At 44.2% G+C, this 21,166-nt stretch overlaps 1 protein-coding gene and 1 long non-coding RNA gene across 10 annotated transcripts in view; one reads left to right on the top strand and one right to left on the bottom strand.

Annotated features, from left to right (window-relative positions):
• Nucleotides 1-8,430, top strand: part of LOC111967177 (E3 ubiquitin-protein ligase synoviolin) — a 16,626-nt gene extending 8,196 nt beyond the window's left edge. For both annotated transcript variants that reach the window (XM_023992039.2, XM_023992038.2), the window contains exons 8-16: nt 1,389-1,488; nt 1,680-1,745; nt 1,915-2,031; nt 2,213-2,373; nt 6,386-6,535; nt 6,791-6,928; nt 7,126-7,309; nt 7,399-7,502; nt 7,896-8,430. In XM_023992039.2, the coding sequence (XP_023847807.1) occupies nt 1,389-1,488; nt 1,680-1,745; nt 1,915-2,031; nt 2,213-2,373; nt 6,386-6,535; nt 6,791-6,928; nt 7,126-7,309; nt 7,399-7,502; nt 7,896-8,080 (1,205 nt within the window). In that variant the 3' untranslated portion in view covers nt 8,081-8,430. The remainder of the gene's footprint in view (nt 1-1,388; nt 1,489-1,679; nt 1,746-1,914; nt 2,032-2,212; nt 2,374-6,385; nt 6,536-6,790; nt 6,929-7,125; nt 7,310-7,398; nt 7,503-7,895) is intronic.
• On the bottom strand, nt 8,356-9,119 carry LOC139028107 (uncharacterized). 8 transcript variants are annotated; one of them, XR_011480270.1, is made up of 7 exons: nt 8,990-9,112; nt 8,934-8,953; nt 8,756-8,903; nt 8,693-8,724; nt 8,628-8,660; nt 8,464-8,595; nt 8,356-8,430 (listed from the first exon to the last, which is right to left on the bottom strand). It is a non-coding gene; the product is annotated as an uncharacterized lncRNA (long non-coding RNA). The 8 variants fall into 8 exon arrangements; XR_011480269.1 differs by having other exon boundaries at nt 8,464-8,562; nt 8,990-9,111; XR_011480268.1 differs by lacking the exon at nt 8,693-8,724 and having other exon boundaries at nt 8,464-8,562; nt 8,628-8,678; nt 8,741-8,903; nt 8,990-9,111.
• Between the last annotated feature and the right edge of the window lie 12,047 nt (nt 9,120-21,166).

Raw genomic sequence — 21,166 nt, 5'->3', positions numbered from 1 at the left:
TATCGCTAAATATACTCTACACTGGTATGATACCTGTATCGCTAAATATACTCTACACTGGTATGATACCTGTATCGCTAAATATACTCTACACTTGCTGTACAACTTTAAAGGTCCAGTTTCTTGGATCCACATTAAGCCACATTTCTGAGAATGAAAAGCATGTTCATTGAACATGCTGTTTGGGGTCACTTAGAAATGTCCTTATTTTTTTTTAAAGAAAAACACTTTTTTTGTCCATTAAAATAACATCAAATTGGTCAGAAATACAGTGTAGATATTGTTGATGTTGTAAATGCCTATTGTAGCTGGAAACGGCTGATTTATGGAATATCTTCATAGGCGTCAAGAGGCCCATTATCAGCAACCATCACTCCTGTGTTCCAATGGCACGTTGTGTTAGCTAATCCAAGTTTATCATTTTAAAAGGCTAATTGATCATTAGAAAACGCTTTTGCAATTATGTTGGCACAGCTGTAAACTGTTGTTCTGATTTTAAAGAAGCAATAAAACTGGCCTTTAGACTAGTTGAGAATCTGGAGCCTCAGCATTTGTGGGTTCGATTACATGCTCAAAATGACCTAGAAACAAAGAACTTTATTCTGAAACTCGTCAGTCTATTCTTGTTCTGAGAAATGAAGGCTATTCCATGCGAGAAATTGCCAAGAAACTGAAGATCGCTGTGTACTACTCCCTTCACAGAACAGCACAAACTCTTTCTAACCAGAATAGAAAGAGGAGTGGGAGGCCCCGGTGCACAACTGAGCAAGAGGACAAGTACATTAGTGTCTAGTTTGAGAAACAGATGCCTCACAAGTCCACAACTGGCAGCTTCATTAAATAGTACCAGCAGATCCCTAGTCTCAACATCAACAGTGAAGAGGCGACTCTGGGATGCTGGTCTTCTAGGCAGTTGGAAAGAAAAAGCCATATCTCAGACTGTGTTCTTTTCTATTTATTGGCCAGTCTGAGATATGGCTTTTTCTTTCCAACTGCCTAGAAGACCAGCATCCCAGAGTCGCCTCTTCACTGTTGACATTGAGACTGGTGTTTTGTGGGTACTATTTAATGAAGCTGCCAGTTGAGGACTTGTGAGGCGTCTGTTTCTCAAACTAGACACCCTAATGTACTTGTCCTCTTGCTCAGTTGTGCACCGGGGCCTCCCACTCCTATTCTGGTTAGAGCCGGTTTGCGCTGTTCTGTGAAGGGAGTAGGACACAGCATTGAACCAGATCTTCAGTTTCTTGGCAATTTCTCGCATGGAATAGCCTGAGAAATGTTTTTGCCAAGTGACCCCAGACTTTTGAATGGTAGTGTGTGTGTGTATATCACACGCATACACTGAAGTGGGATGTTTAAGACATTAAAATCTCCCCCCCCCCCCCCAGGTTTCATCAAGGTCGTCCTGTACATGGCGTTCATGACCATCATGATAAAGGTGCACACCTTCCCCCTATTCGCCATCCGGCCCATGTACCTGGCGATGAGGTGAGCAACACAGCTGCTCTAAACCCTAAAATAAAGATACCGTTCTAAATTCTTAGACCTAGAAGCCAGGGCTCTCTGAAGACCTCCATATGTTACCCGGCCAACAGATTGTCTTCTCTATTTGTTTTGTTGTTATTAGAGGCAGACGTAAACCATTAGAACACTTGAATTTCTGGATTCTATTCTTTTAGGCAGTTCAAGAAAGCTGTTACGGATGCTGTAATGTCGCGGCGAGCCATCCGCAACATGAATACACTGTGAGTGTGCTATGCATCTGTCTTTTTTTATTTGTTATTTTGTCTCTCAACAATTTAAAAAATCATTCCTCTTACCATATTCATCATTTAGGAATATTTTTTTATATTTTTTGATATAAACATCGGTGGACTAGTCCATGGTCTATTAACTCTGTATGTATCTCTTCAGTTACCCAGATGCCACTCCTGAAGATCTGCTGGCTTCAGACAACGTGTGTATCATCTGTCGTGAAGAAATGGTGACTGGAGCCAAGAAACTTCCTTGCAACCATATCTTCCACGCAAGGTATTTTATGGATACGTCTTCACTAGTACTGTTTTAGACAGAAACGTATCAGAAAGTAGCAAATACGATGCATGTATTTTTTTTATATATATTTGACTAGTCATATGAATACATTCCATCACCATTTATGTCACCAGCTCAGTGTAGCTAACTAACCTTTTCCCTTCATTTTGTATCTCAGTTGCCTTCGTTCCTGGTTCCAGAGACAGCAGACGTGTCCTACATGTCGTATGGATGTCCTCCGGGCCTCTAACCCCAACCAGCCTCCCGCCCCAGCGCCTGCCCAGCCTCCTGCCCCAGCAGCACCTGCCAACGCCCCTGTCCCTGGTCCACCTGGGAACGGTGGGTAGCACCACACAGAACAACACACCCATTGTCTAACGTCAAATGTAGTTTCATGGATTTTTAAAACTTTTTATTTATTTTATTTTATTATAATAACAGCACTTACAGTTGACCGGGGCAGCTCTTGCAGGGCAGAAATTTGACATACTGACATCCTATGACGGTGCCACGTTGAAAGTCGCTGAGCTCTTCAGTAAGGCCATTCTACTGCCAATGTTTGTCTATGGAGATTGCATGGCTGTGTGCTCGACTTTATATGCCTGTCAGCAACAGGTGAGGCTGAAATAGCCGAATCCACAAATTTGAAGGGATGTTCACATACTTTTGGCCATGTAGTGTATCTGATAGTAACCTAGTAATGGTTTCAAAAAGTTACTGTGCATTTTTTTATTTCACCTGTATTTAACCAGGTAGGCCAGTTGAGAACAAGTTCTCATTTACAACTGCGACCTGGCCAAGATAAAGCAAAGCAGTGCGACACAAACAACCACACAGAGTTACACATGGAATAAACAAACATACAGTCAATAATACAATAAAGTATATATACAGTGTGTGCAAATGAGGTAGGATAAGGGGGGTGAGGCAAACAGGCCGTAGTGGCGAAATTATTACAGTATGGCAAATTAAACACTGGAGTGATAGATGTGCAGAAGATGAGTGTGCAAGTAGAGATACTGGGGTGCAAAGGAGCAAAATAAATACCATGGTGATGAGGTAGTTGGATGGGCCATTTACAGATTGGCTATGTGCAGTGAGCTGCTCTGACAGCTGGTGCTTAAAGCTAGTGAGGGAGATATGAGTCTCCAGCGTCAGTGATTTTTGCAGTTCGTTCCAGTCATTGGCAGCAGAGAACTGGAAGGAAAGGCGGCCGAAGGAGGAATTGGCTTTGGGGGAGACCAGTGAAATATACCTGCTGGAGCGCGTGCTGCGGGTGGGTGCTGCTATGGTGACCAGTGAGCTGAGATAAGGCGAGGCTTTACCTAGCAAAGACTTATAGATGACCTGGAGCCAGTGGGTTTGGCGACGGATATGAAGCGAGGGCCAGCCAACGAGAGCATACAGGTCGCAGTGGTGGGTAGTATATGGGGCTTTGGTGACAAAACGGATGGCACTGTGATAGACTGCATCCAATTTGCTGAGTAGAGTGTCGGAGGCTATTTTATAAATGACATCGCCGAAGTCAAGGATCGGTAGGATGGTCAGTTTTACAAGGGTATGTTTAGCAGCATGAGTGAAGGATGCTTTGTTGTGAAATAGGAAGCCGATTATAGGTTTAATTTTGGATTGGACATGCTAAATGTGAGTCTGGAAGGAGATATTACAGTCTAACCAGACACCTAGGTATTTCTAGTTGTCCACATATTCTAAGTCAGAACCGTCTAGAGTAGTGATGCTGGACGGGTGGGTAGGTGCAGGCAGCGATCGGTTGAAGAGCATGCATTTCGTTTGGCTTGCATTTAAAYGCAATTGGAGGCCACGGAAGGAGTGTATGGCTTTGAAGCTCGTTTGGAGGTTTGTTAACAGTGTCCAAAGAAGGGCCAGAAGTATACAGAATGGTGTCGTCTGCGTAGAGGTGGATCAGAGAATCACCAGCAGCAAGAGCGACATCAATGATGTATACAGAGAAAAGAGTTGGCCTGAGAAATGAACCCTGTGGCACCCCCATAGAGACTGCCAGAGGTCCGGACAACAGGCCCTCCGATTTGACACACTGAACTCAATCTGAGAAGTAGGCTATTGAGTCTGCCGATAAGAATGCGGTGATTGAGTCGAAAGCCTTGGCCAGGTTGATGAAGACGGCTGCACAGTACTGTCTTTTATCGATGGCGGTTATGATATCTTTTAGGACCTTGAGCGTGGCTGAGTTGCATCCATGACCAGCTCGGAAACCAGATTGCATGGTGGAGAAGGTGCGGTGGGATTCGAAATGCTCGGTGATCTGTTTGTTAATTTGGCTTTCGAAGATTTTAGAAAGGCAGGGCAGGATGGATATAGTTCTATAACAGTTTGGGTCTAGAGTGTCTCCCCCTTTGAAGAGGGGGATGACCGCGGCAGCTTTCCAATCTTTGGGGATCTCAGATGATACGAAAGAGAGGTTGAACAGTCTAGTAATAGGGGGTGCAACAATTTCGGCGGATAATTTTAGGAAGAGAGGGTCCAGATTGTCTAAACCTGATAATTTGTAGGGGTCCAGATTTTGCAGCTCTTTCAGAACATCAGCTATCTGGATTTGGGTGAAGGAGAAATGGGGGAGGCTTGGGCAAGTTGCAGTGAGGGGTGCAGGGCTGTTGACCAGGTTAGGGGTAGCCAGGTGGAAAGCATGGCCAGCCGTAGAAAAATGCTTATTGAAGTTTTCAATTATCGCGCGTTTATCTGTGGTGACAGTGTTTTCTAGTCTCAGTGCAGTGGGCCGCTGGGAGGAGGTGCTCTTATTCTCCATGGACTTTACAGTGTCCCAGAACTTTTTTGAGTTTGTGCTACAGTATGCAAATTTCTGTTTGAAATAGCTAGCCTTTGCTTTCCAAACTGCCTGTGTATATTGGTTCCTAACTTTACTGAAAAGTTGCATATCGCGGGGGCTATTCGATGCTAATGCAGAACGCCACAGGATGTGTTTGTGCTGGTCAAGGGCAGTCAGGTCTGGAGTGAACCAAGGGATATATCTGTTCCTGGTTCTACAGTTCTTGAATGGGGCATGCTTATTTAAGATGGTGAGGAAAGTACTTTTAAAGAATGACCAGGCATCCTCTACTGACGGGATGAGGTCAATATCATTCCAGGATACCCGGGCCAGGTCGATTAGAAAGGCCTGCTCGCTGAAGTGTTTTAGGGAGTGTTTGACAGTGATGAGGGGTGGTCGTTTCACCGCGGACCCATTACAGGCAATGAGGCAGTGATCGCTGAGATCCTGGTTGTAGACAGCAGAGGTGTATTTGGAGTTCAGGTTGGTTAGGATGGTATCTATGAGGGTGCCTGTGCTTACGGATTTGGGGTTGTACCTGGTGGGTTCATTGATAATTTGTGAGAGATTGAGAGCATCAAGTTTAGATTGTAGGATGGCCGGGGTGTTAAGCATGTCCCAACAGCACGAGCTCTGAAGATAGATGGGGGGCAATCAATTCGCATATGGTGTCCAGGGCATAGCTGGTGGCAGAAGGTGGTCTATAGCAAGCGGCAACAGTAAGAGACTTGTTTCTGGAGAGGTGGATTTTTAAAAGTAGAAGCTCGAATTGTTTGGGTACAGACCTGGATAGTATGACAGAACTCTGCAGGCTATCTCTTCAGTAGATTGCCACTCCGCCCCCTTTGGCAGTTTTATCTTGTCGGAAAATGTTATAGTTAGGGATGGAATTTCAGGGTTTTGGGGGGTCTTCCTAAGCCAGGATTCAGACACGGCTAGGACATCCGGGTTGGCAGAGTGTGCTAGGGCAGTGAATAGAACAAACTTCTAATGTTAACATGCATGAAACCAAGGCTTTTACGGTATCTGATGTTAACCTAGTAATGGGTTCAGGAAGTTACTAGGTATCTGATACTAACCTAGTAATGGGTTCAGGAAGTTACTAGGTATCTGATTACTAACCTAGATAATGGTTTTCAGGAAGGTACTGAGGGTATCTGATACTAACCTAGAATGGGTTCAGGAAGTTACTGGTATCTGGTACTAACCTAGTAATGGGTTTCAGGAAGTTACTAGGTATCTTGATACTAACTAGTAATGGTTTCAGAAGTACTGTGTATCTGATACTAACCTAGTAATGGGTTCAGGAAGTACTGGGTATCGATACTACCTAGTAATGGTTCAGGAAGTTACTAGGTATCTGATACTAACCTAGTAATGGGTTCAGGAAGTTACTAGGTATCTGATACTAACCTAGTAATGGGTTCAGGAAGTTACTAGGCATCTTATAGGAACCTAGTAATAGTTTCATTAAGTTACTAGATATAAAGTGGGTTGACTCCCAGGCAAGCAGCTGACTGACATGCTTCTCCTTCTTGTCTCTAGTTGGCCCTGGAATGATGCCCCACTTCCCCCCAGGGCTGTTTCCTTTCTGGGGCCCCTTCCCTGGAGCGGCCCCCCCTGCTGGTGCTGCTGGCGCCCCAGGGGCCACAGAGGCAGTAGGGGCCACAGAGGCAGCTCAGACTCAGGGAGCTGGTGAGTGTCGTTTCTCCTCTCTGGTACTTAGACTGGCATTTTGACATTCTAGTATAATAGCTAGCTATTAACCAATTGAAGAGGTTGTTTCTCTGGACCTAGATGACGAAAATGGCCCGTTCAATAGAGATTCTCAATTGAGCATGCTTTTTGGTCCAGGACTAGACTTCCTCTGGGTCTGGGAGACCAGCCCTAAAGTGTCCATCCTAACATTCTGTGAACATTGAAGTCATAATTTCTCTTTGTATGAATCAGGCACCACTGGGGCCAGTACAGTCGGTGCTGCTCCTGCTCCAGGAGGCCCTATGCCTGGGTTCCCCTTCCCCTCTTTCCCTCCCCCACCGTTCCCCTCAGCTCCATGGCTGACTATGCCACCACCACCTCCACCGTTTGGTAAGAGCTAGAGTCATTCTTACTCCTTAACTTATAAATGAAGCCTCCATCATGATATACTGTAGATGGGCCACCATTTTCAACATTTCAAGCAACAAATTTGTTCTTATTTACCAAGTTGCCGGGAGGAGGGTTGTTCACAAATCTGTAAGGCTGGCATCTTGAATAACCTTGTTATGCTGTGTGTTCTGTCCCAGTGTCATCCATGCCCCCTCCTCCCCCGGCCCTGTCCACCATGTCAGAGGCTGAGCTGAGGGAGCTGGAGCAGGAGGGCCGTAGAGGCCTGGAGGCCAGACTGCAGTGTCTCCACAACATTCACACTCTACTGGACGCTGCCATGCTCAACATCGACCAATACCTCACTACCGTCGCCACGCTCACGTAACGATGCCTTGTTTTCATTTTTATGTGGGTCAACATTTCCCTTATTGTTTAGCATATGATTATCATACTGCTCCTTTGCTCCTCAGTCCTCCTCAGTCTGAAACCAGCAGCGCTGCTGGCGAGGCCAGTGGATCATCTCCTCCCTCCACTAGTGCAGAAACCCAGGAGAAAGACTCTCAGAGCAGTACAGGTGCAGTGCATTCTTGATTTCCCCCCCCCATTTTGTTATGTTACAGCCTTATTCTAAAATGTATGGAGAAAAAACGTGTTTTTCTACACACAATGACAAAGTAATGACAAAGTGGAAAACATGTTTTTAGAATATGTTGCTAATTTATTTTTTTAAAAGTGGAAAATGTCAAGGGGTCTGAATACTTTGCGAAGGCACTAAGTCTCCACTAGTGCAGAAACCCAGGAGAATGACTGTCAGGTAAGTCTGCCTATTGACTGACGGATATTGTGAAACAGAATTATTCAGTTAGGAATCCGGACTAGCCGTTAGTGGGATTTTGAAGCGGCATTTTTTTTACACTGTAGACACATTTTCTCACTTTAGTTTCGCTCCTTTGTCTCTTCTCTCCAGCCACTGAACCCGAAGCTGTGAATGGGGCCACAGGTTTCTCCCAGCCAGACTCTACCACGTTGGGCGACAGTGAAGACCAGAGGGATGGAGAGGAAGTCGGGGAAGACGGAGAGCCCAACCCTTCAGAGCTGAGGCGCCGTCGTCTCCGCAAGCTCGAGACCACACCCCCTCCACCTGACCACTAAAACATGCCTACTGGTGCATTCTGGGAACTTGACTTATCAATCAATACATTCGATGACCAATTAATAATTATGGCTGTATTTTATTTCTCTCCTTTCCCCCCTCCTGGCTCTGTGTTTTGTGTTGTTTAAACTCAGACAGCCAAGAGAGAGGAGGAAGGAACAACTTGTTGTTGTTGGAACACATAAAAGCAAGATTATTTTCTTTTTCTACTGCCTGACATCTTATGATCCATATGCAGGTTTTGTCCCCCCCCCTGTTTACCCAATACTGAGGAGTCATATTCAACACACAGACCGGACTTCTTCAAATACACACCTTGGCCTGAGACCGGACTCCTTCAAATACACACCTGGCCTGAGACGGACTCCTTCAAATACACCACCTGGCCTGAGACCGGACTTCTTCAAATACACACCTGGCCTGAGACTGGACTCCTTCAAATACACACCTGGCCTGAGACGGGACTTCTTCAAATACACACCTGGCTCGAGACCGGACTTCTTCAAATACACACCTGGCCTGAGACTGGACTCCTTCAATACACACCTGGCCTGAGACCGGACTTCTTCAAATACACACCTGGCCTGAGACGGACTCCTTCAAATACACACCTGGCCTGAGACTGGACTCCTTCAAATACCACCTGGCCTGAGACGGACTCCTTCAATACACACCTGGCCTGAGACCGGACTTCTTCAAATACACACCTGGCCTGAGACGGGACTCCTTCAAATACACACCTGGCCTGAGACGGGACTTCTTCAAATACACACCTGGCCTGAGACTGGACTCCTTCAAATACACACCTGGCCTGAGACGGGACTTCTTCCAAATACACACCTGGCCTGAGACGGACTTCTTCAAATACACACCTGGCCTTGAGACCGGACGATCTTTCCAATACACACCTGGCCTGAGACCGGACGACTTCTTCAAATACACACCTGGCCTGAGACCGGACTTCTTCAAATACACACCTGGCCTGAGACCGTACTCCTTCAAATACACACCTGGCCTGAGTTCTTGTTCAGTGACAACAAAGTGAAGTGTTTTTAAATCTCAGGTCACTGGTACTTGTCCTTCCAACTGTGAAAGGTTACTTTTTTCTTTTTTTCTCCTTGACTGTAAAATGTATCCTCCTTATTGTCCAGCTTGTCAGACTGTGTTACAGGGAGGTCTGACCCATTGAGTTAAAGGAAGCAATGTTAAATTTCAGTCTGGCTTTGTCTGTAATGATACCCTATTCCCTATGCAGTGCATAGGTCTCTGGTCAAGTAGTGCACTACCTAGGGAATAGGGTGTAGCGTCCCTAGTGATGGACGATGTAATACTTTCTCTGGGATATCAAGACTTTGCTGCAGGCGTGAGCATTATAACTTAATAAGAAAGTGGGTTGATTTAACCTGTACATACTGTAAAAATAGTTTTACTAGGGATGATCTGTACATACTGCAGAATAAACCATTGAAATGTAACGTTGCTGTTATCAGAGCTCAGCGTTCATGTCTTTGTTGGGATGTACTACATGGATGGGTTCACCATTAGGAATATTAATCTCTGCTGTCTAGGAAAGACAGACCAACACGAACTGTACTCAGCTGGTAGGAAAACCCATCACCTCTGTTTCCCCTCCTTCATTTTTCACACTTACTGTAGTGGTAGTGTAAGGGCTCTATTCAATCAATCCGTAGCACTTGTCGATCCGCTTTGTAGCGCGATTTGACAAAAGGCAACGTTCCCGCAGTCGCAGAGACCGCTTTCACCGTAGATGCTGCGTATGTCGGCCCAAACGGAAATTACCTTCATTTTAACACGGATCTTCAGCTATTTTTTATGGATTGAATCCAGCCCTAAATTGAGGAAAGGCGCACCAACCTAGAAGAAATGGTCCACTTCAGAACTTTCATTCACATTTGATGTGTTGAGACGCATTGTAATTACAAGATTAACAACACCAATCTCAGTATATTCCGTTTAAGCTATAAAGCCCCTAGAAAATTCCTGTATAAAATGGATGCCGGTGAGAAGGAAGAGGTATTTGGTCCATAAATGCTAAAACAGATGATATCTGATTTAAATAAATTAGCTTACTTCAATGTACAATCACAGAAAATGACAAACTAATCTACTGTTGTCTCCATTACTTATGGAAGTGGTCACACCGACGTTACTTCCTTTTAGCTAGCCGGCAAGTAGGTAAAAATACCTATAAAAGACTTTTGGTCCTGTCAAAGTTTAAAATAAATATTCCGTAGTGGAATGAATATAGCCTGAGTGTCAATGTTTGTCCTCTTGCCAACTCTGTTGTTCATTGTCAAGCCAAACATTTGACCGTGACAAGGAGTTGACATGAAATCGCACAATCAAGCTAATGAATACACCGGTCAGTTGACAAACACATTGTGACCAATCAAAGGAATAAAAAATAAAACAAGACCCCCCTTTGGAGATGTCAGTCATCTGTTGATCAGAGTAAAAGTTGCATAGTAACTCTATTCAGTGAGGACGTTCTGATAGGTTTTTTGTTGTTGTGCAAAAATGCATCAGTCTATTGGAATGAGGTATTGACTGTCTGCAGCTGTGAGTGGTCAGCAACTGGAGAGAGAGCACACTTAGGGGCGCCCGTCCTTCTTATAGCTCATCCCACCAGCCTCCACTGTTGTATGTTAACTATATGAATGAAGCTCTTCACCTGGTCAGAMATGTTGTCTGGACTCCACTCTGTGGTTCTGGGACAGTATGAGGACAGCCAGGTGGTAGCATGCTCTACTAGCAAAGAGCAGTTACACCTGCTCCTAGTACTGCAGTCTGGCACACMGTTGTTCCCTGGGGGGAAGAAGATACATACCAATCTCCACGTAGTACTGATTGACTTGGAACTACTCATTCAATTCAACTCCAAAATGAATGAAATTAAAATGCTGCTGACAACCATCTAAAATATCATTTCCACCTCCAGAAATAACCCCAATAACATATTGGTCAAATTCTTTGTTAAAGTTTAATTGACATATTTTGGCCATAGCCTGTGCATGGTCCATATGATCAGATACGCTGTTAGCAAGAACTATAATTTCCTGTAGCCTAACTGATGCAGCATAGTAGCTATGAATAAATAGGCTGAGTAATGGGGTGGTCTATCTGTGTTCATCCTATTGGGCTAATCATTAGCTAGATCCCAAATGTAATCTTTTAACTAGTTAGCATCCCAATGATGAATTTATGTCCACCCAAAAGACCTGCATAAACACAGTGAATTAGGTAGGTCTACCTGTTAGGGTAATAGGTCCACTGCCTGTACTTCTCACAGAAACCACTGAATGGCACCATTTCCCTCCCAACACTTTCCCTGGTTGCCATTACTCTTGCTCAACGAAAAATGTCACCTGTCTCGTCAAAAAAAATTAAGTCACTCCCCCAAAACATTTTCAGGAGGTAGGGTGGCGTTTTACCCCATGTTACCCTACAATTGACCCGTGTTACATTTAGCCCCACTCTCCCCTAGGCACTCACAGCCAATTGCAAGTGGTAACGTTAACGTGCTTAAAAATGACGCTGCTATAAACTCCCGGTTTAAAATGGTGCAGTTCGCGCATATTTAGGAGTTGAGAAACAACGTAGTGGAAAGCTGGGAAACTCCACTTTTTAACAAAGGTCATCAAAACGTCTGTTTTCCCCGCGATTGCATGAATTGTTGTGCATCGACTGCTTGTCAGACGGCAGGTTTTCCTTCCTTTGGAACTCGTAACTTTAAATGCGCCTCGAGAGGAATATTTCTCTGGCATAGAACACACAACACGCCAACTAGGGAGTGGTGTAAAGTACTTAAGTAAAAAATACTTTAAAGCACTACTTAAGTAGTACTTTACTATTTATATATTTGACAACCTTTACTGCACTACATTCCTAAAGACATGTATGTACTTTTTATTCCCATTTTCCCTAACAACCAAATATTGCTCCCAGCGTTGATCAAAGCTCAGAACGCTTATATTCTTGATCTGACTTCTAATAGCACCTGCCCTCTGTCCAAACGAGTGGAAACGTTAGGTTCGCCTGCGCCAACCGGATTTTCCTCCCGGATTTGTCTGTTGGCAGCACATTCATCTCTCTCTCCGCCCTCTCGCAGCGCAGGCGGAGGGCCTGAGGTGTGAAACGAACCGACTCCGAGCTGGGGTAGTTCAAGGAGGCACCTAGAGGCGCTGCTGACAGTGTTTGTAAGATGCTGGAAAAAATACTATTTTAAAACCGTCCGCGAATTCTGCGGTGTCTACAGACATCCCGCAAACAAACAAAAATCGACTCTTGGAGCTTGAGAGTGCACAGCTGGTAAATAGTCGCTTATAGATATGCCAGGTGGCCAGCTGCACCTGTGTGAAGCTTGACACAATAAGGATTATCCACAATAGTGGAATTTGGACTAGATAATGATAAATAACGTTGGAATGTTGTTATATAACTTACAAATAAATACAATAATTAATACATTTTACAATAAACAGACAAAAAAACTGTTCAAATACCACTGGATTTATTAGACTGCATAATTGCATTGGGGGCATACATACTGTATATGCACTGTATAGCCTTACCTAAGGAGTGTGCACCCATTAAATGGGTATTAGCCTACTCAGTAACATCCACAGAAGGCAACTATGTAGAGTTTACACAAATATTAGCGTCTTAGCTCACTGTGAAATTAGTCATTTTAGCTCAGTCTGCCTGCCAGCCTGTTTGTCTGTGTCTGCCTGTCTGTCCATCTGTCGGCCTGTATGTGGGAGAGATAGGAGGGAGAGCGCGAGAGAGATGAGAGATAGGGGGAGGCAGGGACAAAAGGAGGGAGAGAGAATGGAGGGGGGAGGAGAGAGAGAAAAGGGAGAGAGTGAGGGAGGTGGAGAGAGGGGGAGAGGGTGAAGGAGGGATGGGGAAAGAGGGGGAGGAGAGAGAGAGGAGGGGAAAGGAGGGAAGGGGAGGAAGGAGCAAGAGAGAGTGAGAGGGGAGAGAGAGTCAACAGCCAGACAAGAGGMGGGAGAGGGGAGGGAGAGAGAGAAGGGGGGCAGAGAGAGAGAGTGAAGGAGGGATGGTGAAAGAGAGAGGGGAGGGAGGGGGATTGCAACAACACTATTGCAACAACACATCATCAGTAGGGTAAAACTAACCTGTCTCACAACGGTCTCACAAGAGGGATGGAGGGTGAGAGAAGAGAATGAGGGTTGGATAAAGATGAGGTAGAGAGACAGACATACATGATATAAACAGGAGAAAGATCATCCCTGTGACATCTTTTCCCATTGACTGCAATCTATTGAGAAAAACATTTAAAATTTTTGCAAAAACATGGCAGGATTACATTTTCCTATGATATCATGTTGCGTTACCCTATTTAACCATTGACCACTTTTTCCATTCCTTTCTTTTTTTGTTGTGACCAAATCTTAATTCATTTTTTTATTTTCTTGTTTGGGTGGTGGGGAGCTAAAGGCACAACACACAAATTAAAATCTAATCATWAAAAAAAAGGCATTTCAAATTGCAACTAAATGAGCCTCTCTGATGCCTGAGGGGTCCGTCAGTCAGTGTTGCCTGTCTTCTGCTTCTGGGTTTTTGTTCTGTTGTCTCTCTGGGCTTTCCCCTGCCTGCTCCATCCGTTTATTACTGATGCCTGAGTGGGTCTGGAAAGAGTAGGGTCGTGTTCATTAGGACACACAACGGGAAACAATTTAATTTGTTTTGCTATGGAAATGGGTGTTTCTTATCGGACAAGTCCAGGGAGTCTCTCCCTGTTTCAGTCTCTATTTTCTTCCATTTGGCGCCTAATGAACACAACCCAGTTTTATGCTGAAACAGTGGAAGGGAAGCGTATTTTTTAAGCACATCCCTTTGACAATTGTAGCTGGTTGAACAGTTTGCATGTCGCTGTCTGATTAAACCTGGTATCTCCATTTTTGCCCATTTTAATTTATATTTATTAAAAGCAGTAAACTCAACTCAATCTATTCTGAACATTTCATGACTCTAGGACCAAGAAATGTATTCAAAATAGCTTCTGAAGTTTCATAATTGTACGTTCGTTAATGTGAAAATATTTCCTGAAAAGTTTCTGTTCTGGAGATGAGGTTTTCATCAGACAGTGAAGACATGGAGGATTGGAGCAGGAGGAGAGGAGGTTTTCATCAGAGAGTGAAGGCATGGAGGATTGGAGCAGGAGGAGAGGGGGTTTTCATCAGACAGTGAAAACATGGAGGATTGGAGCAGGAGGAGAGGGGGTTTTCATCAGACAGTGAAGACATGGGGGATTGGAGCAGGAGGAGAGGAGGTTTTCATCAGACAGTGAAGACACGGAGGATTGGAGCAGGAGGAGAGGAGGTTTTCATCAGACAGTGAAGGCGTGGAGGATTGGAGCAGGAGGAGAGGAGGTTTTCATCAGACATGAAGATATGGAGGATTGGAGAGGAGGAGGAGGTTTTTCATCAGAAGTGAAGGCGTGGAGGATTGAGAGGAGGAAGAGGAGTTTTCATCAGACAGTGAAAACATGGGAGTTGGAGCAGATGAGAGAGTTTTCATCAGACAGTGAAGACATGGAGGATTGGAGCAGGAGGAGATGAGGTGGGGTGGTCCAGACAGAGTAACTGCTGTGCTCCCATTCCTCACSTTTCACTCAACAAGGGGAAGGCAGTTCTCTCTCTTACATGGGTGGAGCGTTGTTAAAGGGCGGAGCGAAATGCAGCTTTAAATAAATGAAAAGGCATGTTGGAGGAGCCTTTGTCTGTTGTACTCAGCCTATATGTACGACCCGGTATGTACGACCCGGTATGTACGACCCGAGAGTATTGGCTGGATGCAGTAAGGAGTGGTAATGCTTCTCTTCTCTTCTTTCTCTCTCTTTCTCTCCTCTGTCAGTGTGTGTACATTTGGACTTTTCCTCTGATCCCTTTACGCTCTCTTATCTCTGTACTCCTTTCTTCATCACGTGTTGAACGTCTTATGAAATGTGATTTTAGTTTAATAGGGTTTCCTTTAAATAACTTGTATTCTTGTCTATTCATATGATTCTTAAATACAAACTCAGAACCTTAAAACTAAATAAGAAAACAACTGGACCATTTCAAAATTGAGAACATTTCATAAGACTTTCAACACGCGATGAAGAAAGACAATCATAAAATACAGTGTTACAAGTACACAGAAGATGAAGAGGATGGTGGACATTTTAAGAACTCCAGAAATAGTGTTTTTTTGTGTCCCGATTGAGCCTATTTTACTGAACATCCACAAGGCCACAGCTATCCAACCCCCGGCGCAGAGGGTTTGTAATCTTGCTGCAGATCTGGAGATAACAGGTTCATCCCACATAATTCTTTAACCATATTCTTAAACAAATAAATAATTGAGGCTCAGATACAGAGCATTCGGAAAGTATTCAGACCTCTTGACTTTTTCCTCATTTTGATACGTTACAGCCTTATTATTGTAACGGCTGTCAATGTCGTTCTCCTCCTCAGACGAGGAGGAGCATGGATCGGACCAAGATGCGGAGTAGGAGGTATTCATGATTTTAATGGCAAACCAACAAACACTACAAATAAACAAAACAACAAACGTGACTAACCTGCAACAGTCCTGTGTGGCCCAAACGCTAACACAGGAAACAAACACCCACAAAACACCAGTGAAACCCTGGCTGCCTTAGTATGACTCTCAATCAGAGACAAACGATACACACCTGTCTCTAATTGAGAATCATACCAGGCCGAACACAAAACCCAACATAGAAATACAAAACATAGACTGCCCACCCAACACTCACGCCCTGACCAATAAAGACATACAAAACAAGAGAAAACAGGTCAGGAACGTGACAATTATAACATTTATTAAATCGTTTCCCCCCCCCCCCATCAATCTACACATAATACCACATAATGACAAAGCAAAAAATGGTTTTTAGACATTTTTGCAAATGTATTAAAAATAAAAAACGGAAATATCACATTTACATAAGTATTCAGACTCTTTACTCAGTACTTTGTTGAAGCACCTTTGGCAGCGATTACAGCCTTGAGTCTTCTTGGGCATGACGCTACAAACCTGGCACACCTGGTATTTGGGGAGTTTCTCCCATTCTTCTCTGCAGATCCTCTCCAGCTCTGTCAGGTTGGATGGGGAAGGTCGCTGCACAACTATATTCAGTTCTCTCCAGAGATGTTAGATCGGGTTCAAGTCCAGGCTCTGGCTGGGCCACTCAAGGACATTCAGAGACTTGTCCTGAAGCCACTCCTGCGTGGTCTTGGCTGTGTGCTTAGGGTCGTTTTCCTGATGGAAGGTGAACCTTCGCCCCATCTGAGGTCCTGAGCGCTCTGAAGCAGGTTTTCATCAATGATTTCTCTGTACTTTGCTCCGTTCATCTTTCCCTCGATCCTGACTAGTCTCCCAGTCCCTGCCACTGATAAACATCCCCACAGCATAATGCTGCCACCACCTTGCTTCACCGTAGAGATGGTGCCAGGTTTCCTCCAGACATGACGCTTGGCATTCATYKCAAAGAGTTCAATCTTGGTTTCATCAGACCAGAGAATCTTGTTTCTCATGGTCTGAGAGTCTTTAGGGGCCTTTTGACAAACTCCAAGCGGGCTGTTATGTGCCTACTGAGGAGTGGCTTCCGTCTGGCCACTCCACCATGAAGGCCTGATTGGTGGGTTTCGGGAAACATAAGGATCGTATCTTTCATATTAGCAAAAGGTTCAATTACTACACATCTTTATAGGGTTAGTGTACCAACACAGCGATAACTCCATGTTACATTACTTGTTTACCGAAGACATAGGCAGCCATCAGTGCTAATTAGCGTGCTCTGTCCACCTGTGTGCCAGCCAACTGGAGGCACACACAGTGTATGGATCTGTGCCAAACTGCTACAGTTGGTGTCATGTTTTTTTACTTGAAAGATTATTTTGAAAAGATAAAGGGGATATCAGCATATTTCAATATTAATCAACGCTTTCGGAAACCAGTTTGAAAGCGATGATTATTGACATTTCTAAACGTTAAAACACTCTAGACCCAAACTGTTACAGACCTATATCTATCCTGCCCTGCCTTTCTAAAGTCTTCGAAAGCCAAGTTAACAAACAGATCACCGGACCCCATTTCGAATCCCACCGTACCTTCTCGTTGTGCAATACGGTTTCCGAGCTGTCATGGTGCACCTCAGCCACGCTCAAGGTACTAAACGATATCATAACCACCATCGATAAAAGACAGTACTGTGCAGCCGTCTCTCATCACGACTGGCCAAGGCTTTCGACTCTGTCAATCACTGCATTCTTATCGGCAGACTCAATAGCCTTGGTTTCTCAAATGACTGCCTCGCCTGGTTCACCACACTACTTCGCAGACAGAGTTCAGCTAGTGTGTCAATTGGAGGCCTGTTTGTGTCCGACCTCTGGCAGTCTCTATGGGGTGCCACAGGGTCTTTCTTCTCGAGCGTCCTTTTCTCTGTATATATCAACAATGTCGCTCTTCTGCGGGTGATTCTCTGATCCACCTCTATGCAACGACACCATTCGTATACATCTAGCCCTTCTTTTTTTGGACATGTGTTAACTACCTCCCAACGAGCTTCAATGCCATACAAAACTCCTTCCGTGGCCTCCAACTGTCTTAAATGCTAGTAAAACCAAATGATGCTTTTCAACCGTTCGCTGCCCGCACCCCGCCCAGACGACTACCATCACTACTCTGGACGGTTCTGACCTAGAATACAGTGGGGCAAAAAGTATTTAGTCAGCCACCAATTGTGCAAGTTTCTCCTACTTAAAAAGATGAGAGAGGCCTGTAATTTTATCATAGGTACACTTCAACTATGACAGACAAAATGAGAAAAAAAATTCCTGAAAATCACATTGTAGAATTTTTTATGAATTTATTTGCAAATTATGGTAGAAAAATAGTATTTGGTCATAACAAAAGTTTATCTCAATACTTGTTATATACCCTTTGTTGGCAATGACAGAGGTCAAACGTTTTCTGTAAGTTCTCACAAGGTTTTCACACACTGTTGCTGGTATTTTGGCCCATTCCTCCATGAGATCTTCTCTAGAGCAGTGATGTTTTGGGCTGTTGCTGGGCAACACGGACTTTCAACTCCCTCCAAAGATTTCTCTATGGGGTTGAGATCTGGAGACTGGCTAGGCCACTCCAGGACTTGAAATGCTTCTTACGAAGCCACTCCTTCGTTGCCCGGGCGGTGTTTTGGGATCGATTGTCACATTCGCTGAAACACCCAGCCACGTTTCATTTCAATGCCCTTCTGATGGAGGAGGTTTTCACTCAAAATCTCACGTTACATGGCCCATTCATTCTGTCCTTTAACGGACATCAGTCGTCCTGGTCCCTTTGACAGAAAAAAAAGAGCCCCAAAGCATTGATGTTTCCACCCCCATGCTTCACAGTACGTATGGTGTTCTTTGATGCAACTCAGCATTCTTTGTCCTCCAACACACGACGAGTTGAGTTTTTACCAAAAAGTTCTATTTGGTTTCATCTGACCATATGACTATTCTCCCAATCTTCTTCTGGATCATCCAAATGCTCTCTAGCAAATTCAGACGGGCCTGGAACATGTACTGGCTTTAAGCAGGGGGACACGTCTGGGCACTGCAGGGATTTGAGTCCCTGGCGGCGTAGTGTGTTACTGATGGTAGGCTTTGTTACTTTGGTCCCAGCTCTCTGCAGGGTCATTCACTAGGTCCCCCCGTGTGGTTTCTGGGATTTTTGCTCACCGTTCTTGTGATCATTTTGACCCATCGGCGGTGATGATCTTGCTGTGGAGCCCCAGATCGAGGGAGATTATCAGTGGTCTTGTATGTCTTCCATTTCCTAATAATTGCTCCCACAGTTGATTTCTTCAAACCAAGCTGCTTACCTATTGCAGATTCAGTCTTCCCAGCCTGTGTGCAGGTCTACAATTTTGTTTCTGGTGTCCTTTGACAGCTCTTCTGTCTTGGCCATAGTGGGAGTGTGGAGTGTGACTGTTTGAGGTTGTGGACAGGTGTCTTTATACTGATAACAAGTTCAAACAGGTGCCATTAATACAGGTAACGAGTGGAGGACAGAGGAGCCTCTTAAAGAAGAAGTTACAGGTCTGTGAGAGCCAGAAATCTTGCTTGTTTGTAGGTGACCAAATACTTATTTTCCACCATCATTTGCAAATAATTCATAAAAAATCCTACAATGTGATTTTCAGGAATTTTTTTTCTCATTTGTCTGTCATAGTTGAAGTTGTACCTATTGATGAAAATTACAGGCCTCTCTCATCTTTTTAAGTGGGAGAACTTGCACAATTGGTGGCTGACTAAATACTTTTTTGCCCCACTGTATCTGTGGACAACTACAAGTACCTAGTGCTCTGGTAGACTATAAACTCTTCCTTCCCAGACTCATATCAAACAATCTCCAATACAAAATCAAATGTCAGAATCGGCCTTTCGATTTCGCTACAAAGCCTCCTTCACTCACGCCGCCAAACTTACCCTAGTAAAAACTGACTATCCTACCGATCCTCGACTTCGGCGTCGATGTCATTCCTACAAAATAGCTTCCAATACTCTACTCAGCAAACTGGATGCAGTCTTACTCACAGTGCCATCCGTTTGTTGTACCAAGCGCCTTATACCACCCACCACTGCGATCTGTATGCCTCATGAGTCGGCTGGCCCTCGCTACATATTCGTCGCCAGACCCACTGGCTCGCAGGGTCTCTCTTATATAGGTCGTATGCTAGGTAAAGCTCCGCCTTATCTTATCTCTTATCTCATTGGTCACGATAACAACACCCACCCGTAGCACGCGCTCCAGCAGGTATATCTCACTGGTCATCCCCAAAGCCAACACCTCCTTTGGTCGCCTTTCCTTCCATTTCTCTGCTGCCAGTGACTGGAACGAATTGCAAAAATCGCTGAAGCTATCTGAGCAGCTAACCGATCGCTGCAGCTGTACATAGTCCATCTGTAAATAGCCCAGCCAATCTACCTCATCCCCATATTGTTTTTATTTACTTTGCTGCTCTTTTGCACACCAGTATCACCACTTACACACCATCATCTGCTCATCATCATCTGCTCATCTATCACTCCAGTGTTAATCTGCTAAATTGTAATTACTTTGCTACTATGGCCTATTTATTGCCTTACCTCCTCACGCCATTTGCACACACTGTATATAGACTTGATCATGATATGTCACATAACTCTGTGTTGTTGTTTGTGTCGCACTGCTTTGCTTTATCTTGGCCAGGTCACAGTTGTAAATGAGAACTTGTTCTCAACTGGTGAAATATATATATWTTTTTTTAAAGTTTACATGGAGCCAACCGTGGGCGCATGTCACCGCTGAAAACACGACATACCAAGAAGAAAGGTTTTCGCGAGCTAAAGTGATCCAAGATCAGCACTGGCCTATTGAATACGGCAGGTAGCCTAGTGGTTAGAGCGTTGGACTAGTAACCGAAAGGTTGCAAGATCAAATCCCTGAGCTGACATGGTAAATAATCTGTTTTTGTCAGGTGAATGTATTTTTGCACCCTAAAAGAAACTGGACCGTTTTTTGTGTTTTGGGAACATATATTTTGTGATGTCCCCACATTGTTCTCACCAAACGGTTCCCACAACCTAATGAAACATTATAGGAACCTTTAAAGAACCGAACTAAATGTGTTTTAAGAATGTTCTTGCAATAACAGACGAATGTTCTATACAAACAATCTATAATCATCACCGTGACTGGATCGTTTTTTTGTTTAATGAGAACATGTGCCCATACCTAACAGATGTTCTAGAAACGTTCAATAGGCTCAGCTCACCATGGTAACAGCAGAAAACTGAAGGAGGCAGTTAAATATAATTTCTCTTTTTGTTGGCTAGACATTAGTGACATTTTGTATTCTGGTAGGCCTACTCATCCTAACACATTATGGTTGCTTATTTAGTAGAATTAATCAATTCTATCATAATTGTAAATGTATTTCTGCCACATCAAACATGGTGATGATGATAGACATCAGATTTTGATTAAAATACTAAAAATAA

The sequence above is a fragment of the Salvelinus sp. IW2-2015 genome, linkage group LG8 (assembly GCF_002910315.2).
Source record: "Salvelinus sp. IW2-2015 linkage group LG8, ASM291031v2, whole genome shotgun sequence".
Lineage (NCBI taxonomy): Eukaryota > Metazoa > Chordata > Actinopteri > Salmoniformes > Salmonidae > Salvelinus > Salvelinus sp. IW2-2015.
The sequence above is the reverse complement of the archived record's forward strand: the minus strand, read 5'-3'. Positions and strand labels throughout refer to the sequence as shown.